General features: G+C 44.4%; 1 protein-coding gene across 7 annotated transcripts in view; it reads right to left on the bottom strand.

The window, feature by feature from the left end:
- The window catches only part of LOC124297030 (gamma-aminobutyric acid receptor subunit beta), an 85,326-nt gene that overhangs the window by 11,568 nt on the left and 50,055 nt on the right, over positions 1 to 23,703 (bottom strand). For 6 of the 7 annotated variants that reach the window (XM_046747601.1, XM_046747599.1, XM_046747597.1 and 3 more), the window contains exons 4-6: positions 19,470 to 19,696; positions 14,180 to 14,262; positions 4,002 to 4,139 (exon numbers count right to left, since the gene is read on the bottom strand). In XM_046747601.1, the coding sequence (XP_046603557.1) occupies positions 4,002 to 4,139; positions 14,180 to 14,262; positions 19,470 to 19,696 (448 nt within the window). Of the gene's footprint in view, positions 1 to 4,001; positions 4,140 to 4,619; positions 4,758 to 14,179; positions 14,263 to 19,469; positions 19,697 to 23,703 lie in introns of all 7 variants that reach the window. The other variant, XM_046747602.1, reaches the window with a different exon arrangement.

The following is a 23,703-nucleotide window of genomic DNA, read 5'->3' on the forward strand; positions in this document are numbered from 1 at the left end:
AAGAAAAACAAATTCCTCCCGTCTCAACGTCGTTAACAATCTCCCGCTAGTTGAGTTGTACGGAAATTCCTTGCAGTAGTCGGTATTCTCTGTCCTTCTTCTTGCTTCCGGCGTCTCTTCCCTTCGCTCCTCGAAAACCTCGGCTCGGCGCCTCGCGTCGCGGCGTCGTCGTCAGCCATCCAGCCATCCACCCATCAACTCGAAGCGAATCCAAGAATTCGCCAAATGCACGTCGGCCATTACTTGTCGTGCTGCAGCCGTTGCGCTCGGAGAGTCAAGCCGAATAGTTATGGAAGTGCACGATGTGGTGTAAGGCAATCCCCCGACGAAAGCATCGGACTTTAAAAGTGGGAACGAGTCGGGGAAGCCGAGGAGAAGTGAGAACTTCTGCGGCACCGTGTAACGCATGCATTGACCCAATCAAGGAAGATGGCTCCGCCAGGTCCATTCCTGAGGGATAAAGCGACGCGGTCCTCCTTGTTAGTCTCCGTGCATCCTGTTACACCAATGAAATTGGCTTGTTGCACCACGGCGACCGTTTGTTCCTACCGACTTCAACGTTTCGCGGTGAGGGTTTGCGCCTTCTTTCATATTTCATGAGAGCGAAATAATAAAAAGGCGGGGTGTGTCAGTTGTCTGAAAAAAACGCGTCGCGGCCCTTCTCCAAACCCTTGCCCAACGCCAGATGTATCATTCTCCTTCCTCTCTCTCGCAAAATACGCTTCAGGTTTTGCTTTCACGGGGACAGAAACGATCAGCGATTCGCCCGCGGATATCTGGCTCAGAGTTTTCTTCCGGTCCTCATCGTCGCGTGACTTCAACGCTCGATCGGTCGGGAAGGAAGAACGAACGGGAGAAGAAAAATGAGGGAGAAAAAGAGCGTGCGAAGAAGGGATCTTTTGGTGCAAAAGCACCGCTCGTGAGACCGCGTAATGTACATTTTGTTTTTCTTTTTTTCGATCAGCGTTCCTCGTAATGATTTTTTGCCTGTTTCCTTTTCGGCTTTTATTTTTTGCACGTTTCTACTCGGTGAGCAAAAACTCGCAGGATATTAAAGTTTACACAATGGCGGCGGTAGCTGGCGAGGGGGGAAAAAAGTTTGGACTCTTGGCTCAAATTGGGCTCAAAACGGTATCCCTTGGCGCATCCGGGACGGGGTTCGGTGCCTACCCACTCTCGCTGTGTGCCGGGGACTAATGACTCGCGAATAGAGTTTCTTTCACTCGGGCTCAACGCTAGCCGGCCTCGCTGCCGTCGTCGACGTCGTCCTAGTCGTCATCCCCCTGATAAAGAATTCACCCCTGGAGCAGTAAGCGGCACGCTGACTGGAAGCCGGGACTCGAGGAGGCGTCGAATACACGCCACCTACCACTGCTAAAAGGTCGGAGTGCCGTGGAGGCACAGCGTTATAACGGGTGACCCAGGAAGCGTATTCAGGCTCGAGATCCGCTGATCCGTGCTCGGGATAGGCGAGAGGGATTTCGGCAATTTGTGAACCCGTTGGACCGGGATCAAAGGATTATAATTATTTTGTCCTCCTTCAATCCGATCTTCCTTCCGATCGCGCGTTCTTCCCGGATCCCTCGGGATCAACGCTTCGGGTATTAAAACGTTGGCTCCTTGATCCTTGCGCCGGTCGCCACATGACCGAATTCCACGATGTTTAAGTAGCGGGAAAGTTAATTAATTTCGCACCAAAGCCTCGTTCCGAACATTTCACTATTTATGAAAGGAGATGCTCGGACGGATGTTTCTTTTCTTACCGTATTGTCCTTGTCAATATACTCCTCGATGCTGCAGGTATACACGTATACACGCTAATTTTATTTCCTTAGCGAACATTCGCGCATGTATACACTAGGAATGACAAACTGAATTACATCGAATTCATCCATACATTAGCATGCATTAGCATCCGGCGGCTCTTTGCAGCAGCTTGCAGCGAGATCAGTCCTACCTCGACTCCGGGAGAATCCGATTACACTAATCACTGCAATCAGCCAATTACCCTTTGGTATCCATCAGCCTCCATTGACGCTATCGCGGCTCCAACCCCGGGAGCTCTGACGTGTCTTCTGATTAGGTACCAGGAACCAGCATCCAGGCGCGTAAAGAATGTCGTTTTTACTACCGATCGGCCGTCTTCCTTGGAATGGAATAACAGCCGTGCCGATAAACTGCGTGTGTTCCTTCACCCGAACGAGTAAATGTTTGTCTTTGCATCCGCTGCAGTTAATCGCTTCCGAAGAGCAAAACAGGCCTCGCTCCTTTCCTCCGACGTATAGCAGCGACAGTGCGATAATGCCGCCGAAGATTAGGCGAATCTTAGTGGAAATTTCGTTTCTCTTTCATCTTTAGGGATGCTGGCTTCAGTCTCGAGTCGATGAGGGTGACGTCGACGACGACAAGGGAAGAAGAAGAGGGGGAGGAGGAGGAGGAGGAGGAGGAGGAGGAGAAGGAGGCTGGCATTGTCGACTCGGCAACAATACCACGGGCTAATGTAAACACGTGACTCTATAAAGAGCTTGGCAATAGATGGATGGAAGGTGCGACAGTGCAGGAAGTCTCTTTTGAACGAGATTCATTAAGGACCGGGTGCCTCGGGCGAATGCACCTCGCTTCAATACATGGTTCGAAGTTCCAGGTTCGCTGCCGCGGCATCGGATTGTGAATAAATTCCACTTTAAATATTTCCCCACGTGCAGTCTTTATCCGACTCGGCTTACTCGTCCGCCGATATTCTTCAACGTCCAGCGAGACGACGACGGGTATCCGGGATCCTGCTTCGATTCACCTACTCCACATGCTTGTGGATGGATCGTGGAACGGCGGAGCAGAGGTCGTAGGTGCCTACGCGATATCCGCTCAATTACCAGAGCCGGTTGGCTAGTCTGTTTTAATTACTGAGAGGCTTTGATTGTGGCCTGCAGACCAGAGACGAGCTATTCATTCGTTCCTCCTACCCCAATAGCCTCTCCATCCGACGAACCTGCAGCAGCTTCAACGATGCTAGTTTTTTGTCCGCAAACCTTGCCTATAGTGTGTCTGATATTTGTCTGTTTTTCAAATATTGGTCTTCTCCTTATAAAAATCACTCTTAGAATTCAATATCTCGGAACTTGAGGTGTTGATCGATTTGCTGATCGGTCGATGCGTTTAACTTGTAGTTATACGCTCAGTAAAGTTTTCATTCTCTGCTTATCTCGCTGAGTGAGCGAGCTGTGGCTACCTTTCGCTATCCAAGAATCTCTGCAAATTGTGGACCAGAGCTTAATCCGCTTTAGGCGGAGCAACGAGAGATGCTTACCCCTCGCACGCGGCCAGTGGAAATAGAAAGAAATATGTTTCAAGTGAAAAATATATGATTCCCGTAAAAAAATGTAGCGACCCCTTTTGCTCCTGATGCCGACGGCGCCGTTCCTCTTTGGTCTCTGATATCCTTTCGTTTCCGGGTTCTTTGTACTCCTCCACCATCTCTGCCTTCTTCCTCTTGTTTCGCTTTGTGTAGACACAGCCAGCGAAAAGCGTATCGCGTCATTTTTCACCATCATCTTATTCGCGAGGAAATGACCCTGCCGTTTCCGGTCTCCTTATCAAGATTCGCGGCAGCGAACTGCCGCCAAGTACCTATCTCTTACAGGCCCGCGAGCGCATCGAAGATCTTATATATACATATTATACATTATACCCGAGCAATCGACCGTATTAGTTGCGACATTATAAAATCCCTTTCACCAAAAATGAAATTATCGAGGACGCGAACGTCGACTCGCGCGACCTTGGCACTCGAGAAAGGCTGCCGGAATGAACGTCCATCCATCGGTGCCCACTGTCGCAGGCTTTCGCAGCGCGGCAAAAAAGGCACAAGGATATATAAGCGTCCACGTGCGAGACCCTAGGACGAGTATACGTGTGTGGTTTTTTTGCAGCTACTGCCGGAAGTCAAAATCCTTACTAAAAGAGCTGAGGGGGTGTGGAATGATGCATGTATAATACGTTACCAGTAGTCAAACTAATCTCCATCGCTCGTTGCCGGTGTCCGAGGACCTTGAACTGGGGCAGAGAGACCTCGTTGCTGACGCCAACGCTGTTCGGACCTTCGTTCCACTTGTACCTGATGTCCCGCATCGTGTAACCGACTGCAAAACAGAGAGAGACCCCCGATGGTGTTGGCAAGTACCTTACGGCACGCTCCGGCTTCGAGGGGGCCTCCACGACTTACCTTACCCTCGTCCCGCGTCACCCTCTTTCACTTCAACGTTCTCGCCGCCAAATGATAGTTTGAAAAACATTTACGGGGTAGGGATATAAGGGCTGAGCTCGGCACCATCGAACCTCTCGCAGTGTTGTCCTCTGACGAGTCGTGTATGCACCCCGATTTATGCGTCATCATTACAGTGTCAAAGTGTTTCCTTTACCGCAATGGTGGCAATTGAAATCATCTTTCTGTGCAATTGTGAGGGATGGAAAAAAACACACACACAAGCACTCTCAAAACCGTGCGCGTTACTTTACATATCATTATATATTGTATTATATAATGTGGGTGTCGGTGTTCAGACGAGATCGAGACGACAAGGAATTTACGCTCAGAGGAGCTGACCAACGAGGATATCTACCTGTTGAGAGGTGTATGGTTGTCTGTCGTTGTCTGTGCCCGAGCACGCGAAACTGGGGGAGTTCCACTTCGTGCGAGATGCCGACCGATTCCAGGCCTGCGTTCCATTTGTACCGAATATCGCGCATTGTGTATCCAACTGCCAAGAGAACAAAACACAAAAATCTCCACTCTAACATACAGTTAGACACTTAGGGGGCGTCTTATGGGACCAGCGGGATGTATCGGGCCGTGTCTCTACGCCTGGAGGGTTCAAGTTTCTCCACAAATCTAGCTGTTGCCGTCTTTCGTTCATCTGTCACCGTCTGTACTCTCTGTATACTGTGACCTGAAGGTCAAGACGAAACGTCGGTACGTCGTGATCTGATCGCGAAATTTTGAAACCACTTTTTGAATCATCAGCAGGAATTGTGACCATTGTATTTGGTGCTCTAGGGATTTGGGAGAAGCCTTGTTCGAAGGAGTGCGATAAGAATTTCTGTGAAAATTCAAGTCGTCTATTGTCGTAAAGCTATGAAAATTATCTGATGTTCATTGAAACTTGAATCCTTGTCGGCATTTACGGTAGTCGGCAATATGGGTGATATAACAACATTCCTGGGGAGACTGAATTCGAGGTAAATAACAATTATTTAAGTACACTACATTCAATGATGAAGATATATGACATTCGGCCGCGTGCACCGGCATAGCGAACACTTGCTGAATTCAAACATCTGTGTTGATGCATTAATGTTATTTAATTTCGAGTGCTTGACTTTCTGCAGCTGCAATTTCGAGAATGAAATCGAATATGCGACTTGTGTAGAATACAGATATTGTACAAGGTATGGTGAGAGGATGAGGCGCGTGGAGTGCTGCGTGATACGAAATTGTTGATTTCACGGTCCAGCTGTGTTTTAGCCTACTATGATGCTGGTTTGTAATAAGGGATATTTTCCCGGGAGAATTGACTCTTCGTCCAACATATTCTATGCTCCAGCGAATTTGTTCAACTTGGGGCATAAAGATCAAGCGTCGAGTTTCCTCTAGCGGCATGACTATGGGAACGCAAGGGAAAGGTAAATTAACAGTCTCTGAATTTTCGATTCTATGGTCAATGGGAAGAAGTAACAAGGAATCGAAAAGATGAGAGGAAGATGACGAAGTGCGAATAGACGATACATTCTTCCATCGCAGGCTGCCTGTATCGAAATCACGGGGCGACAATTGATTTGAGACAACTTCGTGTTCGCTATGCGGCGCCTAATGATGGTTTGATTCTAAGACTGAAGTCCCGTTCACACGTGGTAACAGCTTGAGGAATTCGGGCAAGTTGCATGTCGCCCTCAAATAACGATCATGATCCATGTGTGCACGTGACTTGATACGAATACAATAATACGTTCGAGGTATGTGGAGAGAAATTTCATGCCTGGAAGCAGGCTTCGGTTTAAGGAATATAATAAACTATGTAATCAAGGTATTTAGGAAAATTAGCATAGACTAGTTATTATAAAAGTACAACAATTATATCAATATTTAAGAAAAGAGATTACTCAACGAAATGGCTAGTAACTATATCCATAAAGGTCATATAGGTTGATAGGCAGACTGAAATACGAATGGATACATAGATAGACTGGAAAATGTGAAGAGATCGAGGAATATTAAGAGAAACAGAGAAAGAGAGAGTAAGAGAGAGTAAGAGAGAGAGAGAGAGAGAGAGAGAGAGAGAGAAAGGTAGAAGAATATATATGAAGAGGAATAGAGAGTAAAATAATTTCTGTGCGTCTCTGCGGCAGTGTCTAGTGCCGAGGCGAATACAACAACTACACATGCACAATACCTATACTTATTTCTAACAATGCGATAACTACTAAACAAACGAGTGGTAGCCATAATCATTGATTGATCGCGATCTTTGCGGGTTGTTTCAAAAAAAATAAATAAAAAATGCCTCAAACTAGCTTATACGTGCTTTTATAAATATTCTATACCTACAGGCTTGCTGTGTATTCTTAACCAAATTAGTGAATATTGATTGAAAATCGAATACCGAAAATTGTTTTATCCAGGCTACATTCGAGTGGCTCTTTCCTTGAGAATTAGTTCTCGCGCTTTTAACTCTAATCCGTCACTTGGGGAGAATTTCACCTCAAACATTTTTCAAACTTCTCGCAGAGTCATTTATTCATGGAATGGGCCATTCTTCATGCGAAATAAAGGCCTTTTTTCGACACTTTGGGCACTTTCTTTAACGTTGCTGATGTTTTACAATATTCAAATAAATAATTTTGGTTAGGAAAACTGAGAGAGCTTTTTCCTCGATCCTTGAACAATACCTAGATATATTTTTTAGATTTTTAGTACTCATTTTTGCAGATAAAAATCACTTTTGAGGTGAATTTCAGCCAGTGTGACCGACTAGAGTTGAAAGGTGAAACAGTGCAGGTGGCATCATGAGGCAAGCCTGAAACGTGGCATGTTTATCAAGCTTTTGCATCGTCTTCATTATCACCTGCTGCACGATGGTCGAAAGCGCGACTCGATCCGCGTGATTGTGGGCTGTAGGTATACGTATATCGCAAGTACACGCGACAACGAATCAACCACGACTAATATCGCGGTGCAAATTTATACGCGCATTTTTCCCCACGCCGCATTCGGTATCGGTGCTAATCGTGGGCCTGGACTAACGAGCTGTCGGCATGCACGCACCTTGCCCGTGTAATAGCTAAACCGGAAATGTCTTAATGATAAACGGTATTAGACTTCCGGGTGCGCTCTTTATGCCCAAAACCTTAAACTGGACATCGCCGAACAAATCGTATTCTTTAACGTAAGGTGAGGGTAACAGTTATTGATCTTTCTTGGTTGTAGCTGTTCGATCCGTGGTTCTAAAATCACCAGAAAGTAAATTTGCAGTGTCTAACCCTTTAGCAATTGGCCTTAGTCGTCGAGAAATTCACACTTTGTGCCGTCGGTTTATAATTTTGGAAAATAAAGGTTCAATAATTGGATCAAAACGTGTCAATAACTGATACACTCAGCTTATTACGCTCAATATTTCCTCGATACTCTGCACGCGTCGAACGAAAATCGGTCGCTCATGGATCCAAAGCTTGAATTACACAGCAGATTGAGATTATTCGCGGTAATTCGCCGGGGCGAGTTTCCTCGAATACCCCCGGCAACGGTGAATTTGACGCGAACATCCGGTGGCGTGACCACGAGCAAGGGTGCAGCGTTGTATCTTTGTCCTTGTGAAAAAAGGAAACAAACATGTGGCAAACTTTTCCGCGTACGTGTATAACTGATTAGACCGAGAATGTGCACCGAGAATTATGTGTCGCCGCTTTTACAACTCTCGCTGTTTCGGAGATTTTTATTTTCTGATTAGGTCAAGGCCGTGACACGCGGTCGATTAGATATGTTTTAGTTTATTGTACGGTGAAAAAATGTAGAACCGTGGTTGTCGGATTAGAAACAGAAACACGCTCTCGGTGTTTCCTGAAAAGAAAACTGCTTACAGTAACAACGGCAATAAATACGTTAGAACATGCGACAAGTAGATAGAAATTGGAGAAATTTATGGAAACGGTATTAAGTTCTTATCGCGCGTTCCGCAACTCGACTTGAAAATTTCTTCACCAAGTCAAGAGCGACCTGCCACTGTCATGATTCCGAGGCACCGCCAGAAGGGTCATAGTTCAAGAACCGAAAGGATCGGAACAAAGGACAGTTTCAAGTCGCGTTCGCCCAAGAACTGTTCCTCTCACTTTCAAATTTTCATCTTAGCTCTGTACCTGCGCTATAATACCTACGTAGGTCTCACGCTCGAACCTTTTCTCCTTCGCGGATATATCGGGCAGCCAGTTTCTCGAGTGGAGGGTTCGATAAATCGAAGACAGGATGTGGATATAGGTACAACGTACCGAGGTACGTGCAGAGCTAAACCCGCGTGGTCCGCGAATAGTTCCCCACTTGAGCAACCCTCTCGCTTCACCCAACTACCCGTCCGCGGCACGATGCGTGTGCACGCTCACGTTCTCGCCGAATGACGTATACATAAATGTGTATATGAGAGGTAAGGTAGAACGATTACCAGAGCTATATTTTTGGTACACGTATACCGGGGTGCTCCTTGAACAGGTCATTTTTGAATTTCGACAGTTTCTTACTCCCCGAATTGGCTCGAAATAATTCAAAAATATCTTTCTAATTTTTTCAGATTTTCATCCCAACTGTAACCCGTGTCGCCGGAGGGTTGATTTCGATGAAATTTGATACAGGGTGGCTCTTTGGGTAATTCATTATGAATCTGGACTCGAAATATTGAAATTAAAAACAGCGCAGTACCAACTGACTTTCACTTTTGGCATGTTTTTCCGCGGACAAACTATTCTACTTAGAATAAATCCGCTATTTTGAATTTCAAAGTTTTGATTCCAAATTCGTAATCAGTGATCCAAGAAACCCGTTTGGTAGATATGTTGTTCTCTTGAAAAGGGTCAAAAATCGAAAAAATCAACCCTATTTCGACCACGGGTTAGAGTTGAGTTGAAAATCTAAAAAAAATAGGGGAATAGTTTTTTAATTATTTGCAGTCGATTTGCGAGGTGAGACATTCAAAATGCAAAAGTGATCTTTTCAAGGACCACCCCAACGTATGCACGCTCTACGGGGGTGTGGGTGTGTATGCATATTATGTAGAGTACGCAAATATATATTCATGCCGTTCATGCTGAACCTTTCGATGACATCCAATGCGATTGGTACACACCGTGACAGGTACGAGATACGAATGATATCTACTGGCTAATCTATAGGCAAATGTACAAGATGTATGGAAAAATACATAAAGGAAAAATCCATAACTCATAGGATAATAATGTTGACGTCGTTGTCGTGAGAAACAAAAATTAATACGAATATTAAGCATGCGCCGGCTAGATGCACAATGCGTCAGGATTCGGTTGGTCGACCTTTGTCGAATTCGACTTTTGACTTTCGTCGGCTCCTGATGGAAATAGAGAGAACGGGCGGGCCGTCGTCGGCCGTCATCCCCGGACACGCGGCTCAGTGCTATGTCGGAGGCCCTGGTGTATAGTATAATTAATTATTTGACATAATCCAGGAGGCGAATGAACAGAAATTATACAATTGAAACATAATTAAATTGGCGAAATTAAACGTTGCACGTACAGGTGTTTTATACGCGTATACGAATGTATATAAATTATTCGCATGCCTGTATACACGCTATACAAATTCGCATACGCTGCATATTCAAATATACATGCATATACATATATATGTACAAACGGATATCTATCGTACATATTAAATATATGTATATAATTATATATACATGTATATGTATATGAATGTATATATTTATACATAGAAAAAATATAAGAGTGGTGTGGCGGGACGTTCAGTTTTGACAAGGCGCAACCGTCCTGCTCTCCGGTTTTTTCATCGCACGCTCTCCTCATCGGCAGCTAATAGATCGCCGTAGGGCTTAAAACTTGCGTTAAACGTGCGCAAAAACTTGACGCTATAACGTACATTAAGGTAAACTTGCAGGCAACGAACGCCGCTTAAATAGACAAACTCGCTACACTGCGTCTGTGCAGTAATTTGTAATTAACGCAGTTTACGCTTTGCCGCGGGGTCGATCGACCCCCGCCCCCACCCCCGCCCTTCCGCCTCCTCTTAGGTACTCGCCCGAAGAAAAGAGCCAAGGGCGAGGAGTGACGACCAAAGGCGGGGGCGGAAGGGGGTGGCTTTGAAACCGAGACGATATCGGCTTGATCCACTTTTACCTCTCGCGGTCATAATTCCTTTACAACAATTTGCGGTCGTCCTTATTACCAGAACAATCGCGAGCTTTCGTCTGCAAGTCCTCCTCCTCCCCTTTCCTCACCTCTACCTCCACCTCCGCCTTCACCTCGGTACCTTTCCTAGCATCGGAGAGCGGCGTTTACGCCTCGGTCAAAACTGTCGCGATAAGTAGAGAGCGGAGACCCCCGCAGCCGAGTCGTGTGAAAATCTCACACGTATCATTTTCTTGTGTGTTTACTTTTATTGTTGCTTTCTTATCGTAAGACGCGTACGAACCGTGGCGTACTTCTTTCAGCGTGTACATCGATACTCTGTGCAAATTCAATTTGAAACGCAGGAGGCCGGACTTGTTCTGGAAATATTTGCCCATACGGTATCTATGATACAGTTTTACACATACGTAACGTTTTGAGTGGGTAACGTACGTAGGAACGCTCCGGAACGGTTTTGTTATTTCGTACTGCGGGAACGCGCGGCGTGCAGGCGATAATAAATTAGCAAATTTAGTTTAAGACGTATTATAGGTGTCGAGTGCAGGGAGAGAGCGGCTTGCTCTCCGCCGGAGTGCGGTAATTGAACTCATATTTCCAGAAAAGTCCGACTTTTTCGCGCGCCATTGCAGACTCTCAGCGACGTCACGTCGTTGCTCTATTTTTCCTCAACAACGTCGTTCTGCAAGGGGTTCTCTTTTTTTCTTCCACCTACACACGTACAAATTCTAAGCAATAATTTTGGGTACATTTTTTTTCGCGTGTAATCTTTCAACGCTACAAGAAACTCGTCCAACTACTACAACGTACGTGATTCGTTTTCTTGGACGTTTCAGGAATTGAACCGTTTCAATGAGTAATTATAAGTATACGCCGAATAATTCATCGTGTAAACTATAAATTAGATTCAATACTGCTGCAATTTTGACATTTCGATAAACAAGAAAATGAAACAAAACTGGGAAACTCAGAGCGACGTCGTTCGGCCGCGAGTAGTAAAGGTCGGCGTGTGGTCAGCCGCGTATAACAGGTTCGAATATCATCGTGCACGTCTGTCTCTTAGCTATTTGTGTATTACTTATTTAAACATAATTTATGCATAACGGTCCGACGATCGCTGCTTTTCTAATCTGTATAATATATGCGTAGGATTATACGCTTATTTATAGACTGGCGTTGCATTGTAAGTAACGCGGTATATTAACAGATATATACGTCGTGCCACACGTCGCCGCATATCAGGCGTGATCAGTGACGTCACGTTGTACAGTGATGCCTGATGGTAAGCTTGTTTAACGGTGCTCTTGGCTGCACACTGTGCTGCAAAAATAGTACACTCACACCGAAAGAAAAATTTCTTCATATATTATATATATATATATATATATACATATATATATATGTAATATATGTATATACACACACGCACGCACGCACGCACACACACATATACATATATATAGAATTTTATATATATATATATACATATAAATAAAGAGTATATGAAAATAAACGGAAAATAACAATAGAGGAGAGATAGACAGATAGAAGAGATACGTAGAGAGAGACAGACGCTGTAATATAGGGGTTAGAGACAGAGAGTTTGGTCGGTTTGCATGTAAACCTGGGTGTGAGTATCTCGTGTTCGTTAGTGGCTGGTTGTACAGAGATATTTTTACCGACGGTTGAGACGTGACATTTTTTCATTTTACTACTGACAAACCGTTACACCGATAACGATTCTCTGAACGTTTAACGGAGAATCATTCAACCATTCGGTTATTCTGTAAGATGATACAAGTTTTTTCCAGTCTTAAAATCGGGGACGGGAGTTTGCAAGACGGATATATATTATATATGTATATGTATTATACCGGGATGGGAAAAGTCGGGGAAGAGACAAATAAAACCGCGTGGTTACCACCAGACGAGTAAATTTGAGCGAGGTTGTTGGAATCCTGCAGAAATTTTAGACTTTCCTAGATATTTTATCCCGCTCTGTTACACGTGGAACATGTGACCCGATCAAGATGACAAGACGTTTTAGGAAATCAGTTTAGAAGTTCCGTTGTTGTGTGGGGTCAGCGTTTTCATCAACCGCGATACGGATTTATAGGTAGTTAATCATTGTTGTTTCAATCATTTGTTTTACCACGTTTTACGTACTTCTTTTCGGAAAATTAGATTTTAAAACTGGATGACGACAGCTTGTTGAAGATCGCGATCAAAGCAGGAGCGAAAACCGGCTTTGCACAGCGACTTCGTAATTGCGTGTTAAATTATCATTATAATATTTCCGAGAATATTCCTTATGGACGGGGTAGGAAGTTTTAACTTTTTTAATAACGCTCAGCCCCATTAACCTTCGGACATTTATTTTTCAGGAACTGATTTCCATCGGAATTCAAACCTCTATACGGACCCTGCTTTTTATGCCCGTCGAGTCGTATCCAAAATTACGATCGTGCAACACCCGCGTTGTTCAATTATTATCGCGGACTTTCCTTTATGATGTTAGCAATTTTCGTTTTATTTTTCTCTAAGATCTCCGAGCAAATTTCAAGAATCACGGTTTTTTTTTCGTTTTCTTTCGATATTCCGATATTCAATAATTATCGGAATAGTTGTTTGCTCGTGTTTTCTCGGGCAAAATTTAATCCAATTGTTCTCTGAGAGTACTTTGAAAATTTATTCAAAAACACAAGAGATAAATCGAATCGGCGTCGCTTTTATCGTTTGATAAAAAAATTACGATTTGTACGACACGGCGAGTGGTCGAGTTTTTTAACGAATACAAAAGGCGATTGAATAGCGGTTAGATACAACGGGGCGATAAGAACGCGATCGACCCTCGAGCACCGGCGGTCGTGTGATAATTAAAGAGGCAACGAAAATAGGTCAGGTATAAGGGTGTTATCTTTTATTGCCGGATAACTCGAGTGCCATTTATGCCTTATAATTGCAAGTTTGAATGTGCGCCGAGGTGCGCAGCAGCAGCAGCAGCAGTCTACGCCCTTATACACATTACATCCCCCTGCGCAAAGGTGGTATAGGTATGTTAAGTAGGTCGTCTCATTTCGTAAGTCGGTCCGGAAACGAACCGCGTCCGCATGAATGGGGATTTTTCAAGTAGGCTTTACAATTACCGCCAAAGAGCGGCGTCACTGAAAAGGCCCGTTTTTCTATTTCCGGTTCTGGTCGTGTTTGCCTTCGGAAAAAACGGTCAACAGGGTTAAATTTCTTTCAGATACGAAACAAAAAATTGCCTTTGTCATTATTAGCCGCTATAATCGACCGACGCCGCGTTCACTCCTGCAGAGATTTATAATTTATCCGTTAGAAAGTTCACGGTGATTTGCATCAAATATTGACGATGTACGCGTATTTTTTCAATAGTCGGTGTAAAATCAAAGCCGCTTTATAACCGGCAACCGAATCGCGCTGTTTGTACAATTTTACATCGATTACCGTACGATTATTCGTAATCGAAACGCGCGTTTGTCGGGAGATTATAAACGGGATCGGGTTAAACGTATTAATGTTGGTTTCGTTGGGTGTCGAGTGTGGTATTTGCAGAGAGATGACCGCTGCAAATTAGCGTCGAATATACGGTCGTATAAAAGTTGTTAACATAAACGAGTAACGTCGTAGTTGCCGATCCGTCGAAACGATCGTTAATATTTTCCTTTCCCGATTAAATAGACGTGTCTGTATACTCGTTGGGTCGGAGGTAATTACTTACAGCTCTCAATCTCGATATGGCAGAGCTGTCGGTCCATCGGAAAATATTGCAGGTTCATCGGACACGAGGCGGTGATGGTTAAACTGCAACAGACACAAAGCTTCGTTAGATTCTCCGTGGAGAAAGATCTACGAATAATAGATGAAAGCTCAGTGACCCGCGTCTCTGTCGCTTTACTCTTGTAAGGCGTGACTGACATCTGTTTACAATATTCAATTCCGAGGTATCGGAAACGCTCACACAACTGTGCAACAAGCATGTGTTAAACGTAAATTACACCTTGCGATTATTCGCATTACGTAAATAAGCAACCTGCAGAAATTTCCGTCCGTATATGTATGATGTACGTGCACGTGTAACGTATATAGATGTATTTATTACACATATTTGCGGTAGTGGCAATTTATTGATTGCGAGTGTAAATTACACACGACACATTAATGAACACGAAAGCGTCCTGCCCTGGTGAAATCCCATCTCCCGGTACACATCGTAATCCAATGTTTGACGTATCACGTTGAGCGTATTTGTTCCTGACACACAACCGGTCGGGTACCTATATCCCACCTACCTACCTACCTACCTACCTACCTGTGTGTTGGGCAAAGAACGGCTCTCGGCCCATCAGCGCTTATTAAAGCATGCGCGTTGCAGCGTTATGCAGATAATCGCGGTGCGCTTCTACCGCATGTGTATATCATGTATACATATATATATATATATATATATATATATATATATATATAATTATATATCATATCATCGTATATATGTATATGTATATGTTTGCATGCTTGCGTACGACGTTGGAGCGCGTAACTCGTAGAGTAATAATTATTTTCGTCTCCTATTTGGAATCCCGTCTGGCGTTGCAAATAATCCCGGGTTATAATAGGCCTCGAGATACATTATTTACTCTGGAGATTATTATACGTGGTGAGCTCATACGCTTTATCCGTACTATAGTGGAAATTTCATATTTATCGTGGATGCACAGCTCGGGTCATGGGGTCATTCGAAATTTTATATGACATATTATAATTGCAGGATTGAGTAAAACTGATCTTACTGAAAAATCCATGGTACAGTATAATGAGCAGTGACTAATTACTCGTATTGGTAAACGTTTGCGTTTTATGATTACATGTATGTGTAACATATTTGTGTATAGAATATATTAATACTCGCTGTGAATGCCCGTGCATTATACAATCATCGGTGTATAAGTTATAATGCGAATGGAATGAAACGACGCAGCCCCGAGAGTTGATACGGCTGATGGTACTCGACTCGGGGAGTTTAACATTCGTTACAGACGTCGGAATATCCCGTTGAATAATCCAACGATTTTATGCTTGATTTTTGAAGTGCTCGCAGGAACCGAGGGAGCGAAAGGTCAGGGAGGACGATGATACCTACTCTTATTTACAGGAGCACTTAAAGCCGCGAATCGGAACCGGTAACGAACGTTAAGCGGACAGTAATGGGCTGCGGGGCGAAACGGGGAAGTCCCAATCAACCGTTTTGCCGCCCAGGGTTTCCGCTTTGTCGCTAAACGTCCGCTGCGCCCCGGTTATTCCGCAGCGGAAAGCTGCGAGCTTCTCCAGCCTGCCAGCCCCGAAAAAAGCCCGCCTGCTGATCGCAAGGCATACGCTCAGCGTCGTTCTGCGATTCATTCGACTCGTTATTGATTCCGTGCAAATGTTTGCATCCACGCAACCCCGCAGATTGCCGGTGATTTGATTGTCAGTCTGGTACGAATGAGCCTCGAAGTTTACTTAGCCACACATTTTTTACACGCGAGTCATTTTCACTCGCCCAGATGCAGCAGATCGGTCGGCGGAAATCCACTCGCGGAAACGACGGTGTAATACCATGGAAAAATATCGCGTGTCTAATGGTTAAGATCGTAACCGACAAAAATGTGATTTTAGTGGCAAAAGGGCGTACAATTCTTTTTTCTTTCTTTCATCATTCGCTCTGAAAATGATCAAAACCTATGATTTAATCGAAATCAAGCGTTTAAAAATATACAGACAAAAGGTGTTCGGATCTTTTTAGCTGTTTTGGTCTGAGAGATGATCGGCAAATTTTCCTATGATCCATAAACGTACGTTTGAAATTCTATCGAGCGCGGAGAAATTCACTCTGCTTTAAATCTGGCGTTTTCGTCGATTTCTCACAATCAGAGGGAACAGAAACATGAGCAGTTACGCATGCTGATCAGGCGATGATTTTCATATCCTACACGGTAGTTTCACTTCGGTGTTACGTATATTTTATTATCGGAATCGATGGTACAAGTTTTGCCGTTCGCGGGTGAAAAACGCCGGGTGTCTCATTAGAGGAACGAGTGTGGGGAAAAAGATTGGGTCGTCGTATACGAGATTCGAGGCGGCTTTCGAAAATCTAGTCTTCGGTGGTGTTTTTAATTAATCTCGCGAGCGCGTGTAACGAGTAATTAAAAATACCGCGAGAAAACACACGTTCACTGTGCCAGCTGCATCGGCGTCGCAGGAATAGGAACGTCGGACAAACTCTCGTCACGTCTAGCGAGCTTTGAAGTAGAGGAGAGGCGTGAAAGCAGAGTTGGTAAAAATACTCTCTTGACCGTCAACTGTCAAAAAATGTGTCAACTCGGGAAATGAGAAAGTAAAGTGGGTCGAAACTATCAGCGCAAGGAGATCTCGCAATCTTGTAAAGTCGATAACCCCGGATATCGTTGGTGTAAAAGATGATTTCGTCTCACTGATTCTGCCGACGATGCGATCAGCGCGGTCTTCGCAGCGAGCCAGGTGAGAGAATTCTTAATAATCACAAATGCGAGACTTTCAAGTCTCGATGATTGAATAGGAGGATTTCCCTGGCAGACTACCGAAGCTATGCATAGTTAACTCGGACTCGCGGAATGATGCGGGAGGGTAACATTCATCATGCAAAGGCTGCCGAGGCAGGAACGGTATAGTTGCGTAGGTATACAGTGGTCCTCGAATAGAAGGATAGAAATAAGGATAAAGAAGATTCGAGTGCCTGCAGGGATGGAAATCGCAGTTTTGATGAATTGCGAGGAAAATTCTGAGAGATGATTTTTGCCGCGGTTGATCCGACGGAATCCAACCGGGGCGCAGCCGAGGCAACGAAATAATAAAACATCCTCTCATCCTTGAAAGGATATCGCGTCGTATGTATATACGTGTAAGGTATAGGCGCGGACCAGTGGCTAGTTAGGATGAAATATCCGAGTTCCACGGCTGTAAAGTGCCGAGTTGTAGATATATAGTCTCCGCATTCTTGACCTCGTCTCGAAAGGATCGCCGGGCAAATTTTGCAAATGGAATTTCGGAATAAATAACGTCCGACGGACAAACGCAGCGGCGAAGCGCGGCGTCCAGGAGAAGTCTCGGAAAAATGTCGCAACAGATTTTGAAACGCACTTCAGCGGTAAGTGCAACCCAGATTTTTATCCCTGGTGAAAATATCATCCGCGTGAAATCGCGACTCGGCGTATTCCACTGAAATCGATCATCGCTTTAGCCTAGGACGGCGAGTGACGAGTCGATTTTGGGTCAGCAGACGAAAGAGAAAAACCGACCGACGTGGTCACGAATACTCGCCGTAGGATTATTCAAATCAGCTCGGTCGTGCGTAACGTTCGCAAGTTAATTCGCGAGCCAAGGTGTGGCCTTAGTTCAGTGCATCGCTAGTATTTTTTTGGGAGGACAGAACGTTTTCCAACGGCGTGCTAGCGAGGGGGCAGCGAAGGAGCCTCGGACGACGATGGGAGATAAGAAGCGATGTTTTTGCGAACCAAAGACCGAATAAAAACGTCGAAAAAGCAACCGCCTAAGCGAGTAACGACCTCGACGCACGCCAACGCAACCTCTATTTAGCCTTACGTTTCTTTCTGCATCCCCAGCCTTTTATTCCTCGTATATAGACGTCCATTAGCTTCTCGTTCACGATACCCGACCTACATTAAGTTATTGCTTCAGCCCAGCTCAGAAGGGAGACCGGTGACGCTTTTATTTATAACTGTCTCTCGGAAGGAGTCTTCGCCCTGATATTAAACCCGCACCTTCGTACTTCGCAAGTCTCCCGATGTTGGGCAGCCAACTTGCAACGCGTTACGGATCGGCTGAAAAATAATCTTGCCTCATCATCGGTCGTTGTTTACCGCGTATCGAGTGAAGGGGCGGAAAGGACGAGGCTGAAGTTAGTAACGTTAACGTATCGGTAGGTTGGAAAAAATAAAAATTACCATTTCGCACTTTTAGAATACCTGAAGAAATGGTTGATGCTGTATAAACGGTTTGCTGAATTTCAGGTAATCCTAAAGCTGCAAAATAACGATTATTTCTAAAGATGCATCGTTACAATAATGTTACAAAATTCGGCGTTATCGAAAGTGTGGACGGATTTTCAACGAAGCAATCCAATCTTTATCTCACCGGGTACCGAAGCGTTACGAAGATGTAAAATATGTATATACCATAAGGTCTTCCCGCCCGCCGTTAGATCCGCGAGATTTGCTTTAATCTCTGTGTAGTTGCAGGATTTGAGAAAGCTATAATCAAGCAAAACGAAAGGGATTATACCGCTGGCAGCTCTTTAACTGAAAAGTACATCTTTGATCTTCCCCAGCGTCAGAGCTGCGGGAGTTCGTCTCGGATATGTCGCGTTGGCAAAGCTCCGGCCGAGTCACTCACTCTCCCCAAAGTTGTTGACGCGCTCGAACGTGTAACTCGGCGTAAGCCTCGAGGGCAACTAATATCGAACTAAAAAATTCCACCCCCTCGCAAGCCGTGACGTCACCGACGACGTTCTGCGCTCCGGAACCACGTTTACACGGTGCAAGAAAAATTCCCCCCTATCGCGTTTGTTTTCCCCGAGATCCAACCGTCCTGGAAGCTGGCTACCAGTGACGTCACTACCCCGATCTCGATGTCGTCGGATTTACTCTTGTTATTATCATTTCCTCTCACCCCAGCTCCGCGTCGTACGCTCTTTCATTTTCGGCGGCTCAACGCGCGAGATGCTCACTCCCAGCGGGGGTGAAGTGTTTTCGTATTAACGTCACGGCTATATTCAGAAGCCATGCATATCTAACTTGTATATAACGGTTCTCACGGCGAGGCACGGAATGGGCTAGCTGTACGCGCATTGGTTCGTTGTCGCTAATGTGACGAGAGACCGTCGTCTTGAGCCGCAGCGGATGTTCCTCCCTTTTTCAACGCGGCTTAATTAACATATTGTTTGGAAAACGATAATACTGTGACGTCCGTTTACTCACCGTATGCTCCTCGTGATGCTGCCCGAGTAATGAATGCGAATGAACTCGTTGCTGGTTGTCGCGATGTGGAAGTAGGACTGTTTCTCGTTTACGAAAAACGTGTCCGGTACCCAGATGTTTTTTATGAACTCCGAACCGACGCTCAACGTCTCGACTTCCTCCCATTTGCTGAACGCCAGTCGTGGATCTTTCCAGAATTGCCGGAAGTAAAAATCCAGCGTAAAGTCCTACATGACGCGGGGGAAAGAAAATGCGAGACGTTAGACATGTTTGAAACAACGTCGTTACGCTTATTTTTTTTTCTTTTCTTTTCACACTTTCGTACTGGGATGATACGCCAAGATGGTTATATCGATGATTCGATTAAAGAAAATATTTGCAAGGTGGAAGCAATGAAAAAGCAGCTCTCTACACGCTACGATTGACGTTATATAACCACCTTGTGCTGCGGTAGTCATCACACAAATCAACGTATGCATGTCTTCTAAAATCATGATTCTATCAAATGATTTAAAGATTCGGATAAACATGGGCAGGCAAATAAGATTCACGCTAGGAAAACGAAAACTGAACAATGCGAAAAATCGAACAAAACACAAAGTGGATGAGACGTAAATGAAAAAATATCGCACGTACGTGATAATAAGCAAAACGTCGCCAGATGATGAAAACCTATGAATGAAGCAATGAAGTGTGGAAACAAAGCTAATTATGGTGAGTCATCGATGTCATCATCCGCACTCGGGCAAACCGGTGTCTTTGGTTTTTCGATTCTCTGATCGAAAAAAACGCAATTCTGATCTTCCCGTATTTCCGGAGGCAGTTCTGTTCGTCACGTCATGAAAACAGACTCGAAGAGATAGGTCCGAGAAATCTGTGACTTAAGGGAGGTATCTACTTCGTTGGGCCAACAAATGTTCGATTTCTTATCAATATTTTATGCAATGCAATATGTTGGTATTTGGTATGTTTACTGAGACTTAGATGAGCAAACGTTATGAAATTTGGCAGGCACGAGTATAAACGTCTTGATTAGTTCATATTCAATCTTTTTTATTTTATGAACAAAAAAGTGTAAAAATTTTAGGCCAAAAACTAAACTCACCCCTTTGATTGCCGGTAACATTTCTATTTTTTAATATTTCTTTTTCATTCTCATTCAACTATTGAAGACGTTGGTTGTACACGTGCCTGCCAAATTTCATAACGATTGCTCGTCTAGGGCGAATACGTGGCTCCACCCACTCCCAGTACCATGTTTTGGCAACCTTCAAAAAATCCTATCACGTTTGATAAATACCGCATAGTAAACATACCAAATATCAAAATTCCATGTTTAATATTTGTTGCATAAAAAATTGTGTAAAAAATCGAACATCTTCCCACCCAACAAAGTAGAAACCTCCTTCAATTAATTAACACCGAAGCTTTTCGCTGGAATAAATACCGCATGGCGAAATAAAATTATACCTCTGAAAACGAGCCTGTCCGTAGAACACACACGAGAACGAAGATGGCAGCCGTTGCGGTTGCTTTTAGCAGCCAGTAACGAAAGGGCGCGAGGTTCGAGGGTGCGGATATGGCGTGGGCCAGCAAGTCGAGTGGCGGCGCCCTTTACGCCGCTGCATCATCGTCTTAGGGCAAAGTGGCGGTAAGAGTTAACGTCGCGGGCTCGTAAGTCTGGCACTTGGATAGCTTTAGTTGGCTATTTGGAAGGCGGGCAGGTGCATACACGTGTGGAAATGCATGAGTGACGTTACACGTGTAGGCAGGCATACCGGTACGTCACACGTACACAGAGGCGGCGGAAAGGGCCGCCGCAGAGTTTCACCCTGCAGGTGCTTCAAGTGCCGGTTGTGTGTGGGTGGCGTTCCCTCCCTTTTCGCCCTCCTCTAAGTACATATAACATGACGTACCGCCTGGTATAACCGCGAGAAATTCTACGCCACGTATAATTTAACTAAACGATCAGCGCGCCTTTAATCCCCATGATACTAATTTTAACGGACACCTTTATCGCTACTTCGCATCGTTTTAGGGCCAGTTAATCTTCCGCTTCTCTCTCTCTCTCTCTCTCTCTCTCTCACACTCTCCTCTCTCTGTCTCCCTGTGTCTGTGTGTGTGTGTTTCCTGCACTCCGTTTTTCCGCTTCCATTTGCGCGTCGTTACGGGTTCTTTTCTAGTCGTGCAATCAATGGGGAATACATAATTGTCGAAGCAACGGATCATCGAATTCGCGTTCACGCTGCTGGGCCCACCGTGTATACATGGATGTGAACGATGTGGTCAATCGGAGTGGTTGAAGCGGTGGATTATCGTTACGCGAATTGGAAACAAGGCCTCGTGCGTGATTGTCGATGAAAGCTTCGCGTTTTGTACGAAGATTTATCTTTATCTATAACGATTATCGTTACGACTGCCATCAACGCGATGTATACAAGGATCGATCAGGCTTGCGGTATCTTCGATAACTCCGTGCGTTCGCCCCAGAGCTTATGCGAAAAATCAAAGACTCGTTGGGTCTGATCGAGCGTTAAAATTTGGAGAGACGAAATAATTGAATAATGAAAAATAAAAAGGAAAACATAACGTGTCGACGAAATGGTGAGCGAAGCGAGTCAACGTTCAAAATTATATTGAGGTGGTGTTGTGATCGACGATGACGTCGGGCCTCGAAGCATCTATTCGGGGAGAGACGCGAACGTAGGCGAAGACTTAGGGAGAGGAATGGAGGAAAACTGGTGAGAAACAGCGGGGACGTTACGTTGGTAGTATCCTACCGAGATGGGGTATACAGTGTGAATTCCCAGGGTTAGTTACAAAGTGCTACATTATACATGAGCATGCCAAGCCGTGCACTCGTGCACTTTTCACCGTCGTTGCAAACCAACCATTCGATGCATTTATGGTATATATACATGTAACCAGTGCGCAACACACTATGCTTTCCCGCATGCTTTCCACTCCCGGCCTTATTTTTCACGTATAAAAATCAGCGAGAAAAAGTAAAATCACTGCATTCGGATAATTTTTTTGTTCAAACTACTCAAGGAGTTTGTTGATTTTTTTTATTCAATCATCATCGACATTTCGGACAAAATTTTATGCAAATTTCAAAGCAGATTGATACAATGTGTACTGTATGTCCTTGCACTTGCGACGTATACCGTTTTGGAAACTTTGTACTGCCGAGCAAATATTCCTGACGGAAATAAAATGCTTGACCGCAATTTAACGTCCGTCGGGAATTAACTGGGCAGGATAATCGGAGGTGTTGCCCAATTTTGAGTCGCGATGATCCTGTCATAGGCGGCTAATTTACAACGAGCCAGGGAAACGGCGGGGTCTTTACTCTTTGGCAACTTTTTTGGTCTGGGATTGTAGGTACAAGGGGAATCGTTCTCCTACCCCTCTAAGCGAAGCTTTTAGGCTCAAGTTAAAGCTCATCGCTCAAAACGTGGCCAGAGGCAAACAGCGCGATATACATATATATAATATATTTTTTACGTTTTATTTCACAGCCTTCTACATTGAACGCGAGCTCTCTGCTGCATATAGTCAGTCAAAGTCATTCAACTATTTCTCTCTTCTACAAATCTATGTCCGCTTTCAGCGGCAAATCTCTTCTATAGATGCAATATATTATATATTAGGTATTTACATGTATGTATTTATGTAAGCCGATCGTTACACAGAATCGAATGCGTTTATAAATTTTCACTTACTTCATCCCTGGGTAGTTTTGCACACGTCCGTTATTCCTGCTTTTTTACGCCAAGTCAAAAGGTGGATGTAGAAAAGTGTGATAATTAGACGCAGGCTTGACAAGACTTTTCTATTCCCCCTCTCAAGCCGGGAAAGACAAAGGAAGGTACAAATTCGCAAAACCTTGAGCTCAGTAATTTGCATCTTTGCGACCTTTTGCGGTGCAGTCACTTTGTGCGTGAGCGAGCCAAAACTGGAGCGTAATAACGCGTTACCCATCCCTGAAAAGTTCTTTCCAGCTTCCTCGTGAAAGAAACCCTTTCTACTGAAATTCAAGCTTATATCCTTTTTTTCCCGTGAGCTTTGCGCGTCGATGAAGTTTTACGGAGCTTGGAACTCGGATTATTTGTGCTAAAGTTTCTGTTCTTTTTCTTTAGATTTGTTTTTGACAAATAAGAGGAGGGTCCTCGCCATTTGAAAATAAGAAAAATCGAGGAAAATTCGTACACGTGAAATATACCATTGTAAA

This window comes from Neodiprion virginianus, chromosome 2, assembly GCF_021901495.1.
Source record: "Neodiprion virginianus isolate iyNeoVirg1 chromosome 2, iyNeoVirg1.1, whole genome shotgun sequence".
In the NCBI taxonomy this organism is placed as follows: domain Eukaryota; kingdom Metazoa; phylum Arthropoda; class Insecta; order Hymenoptera; family Diprionidae; genus Neodiprion; species Neodiprion virginianus.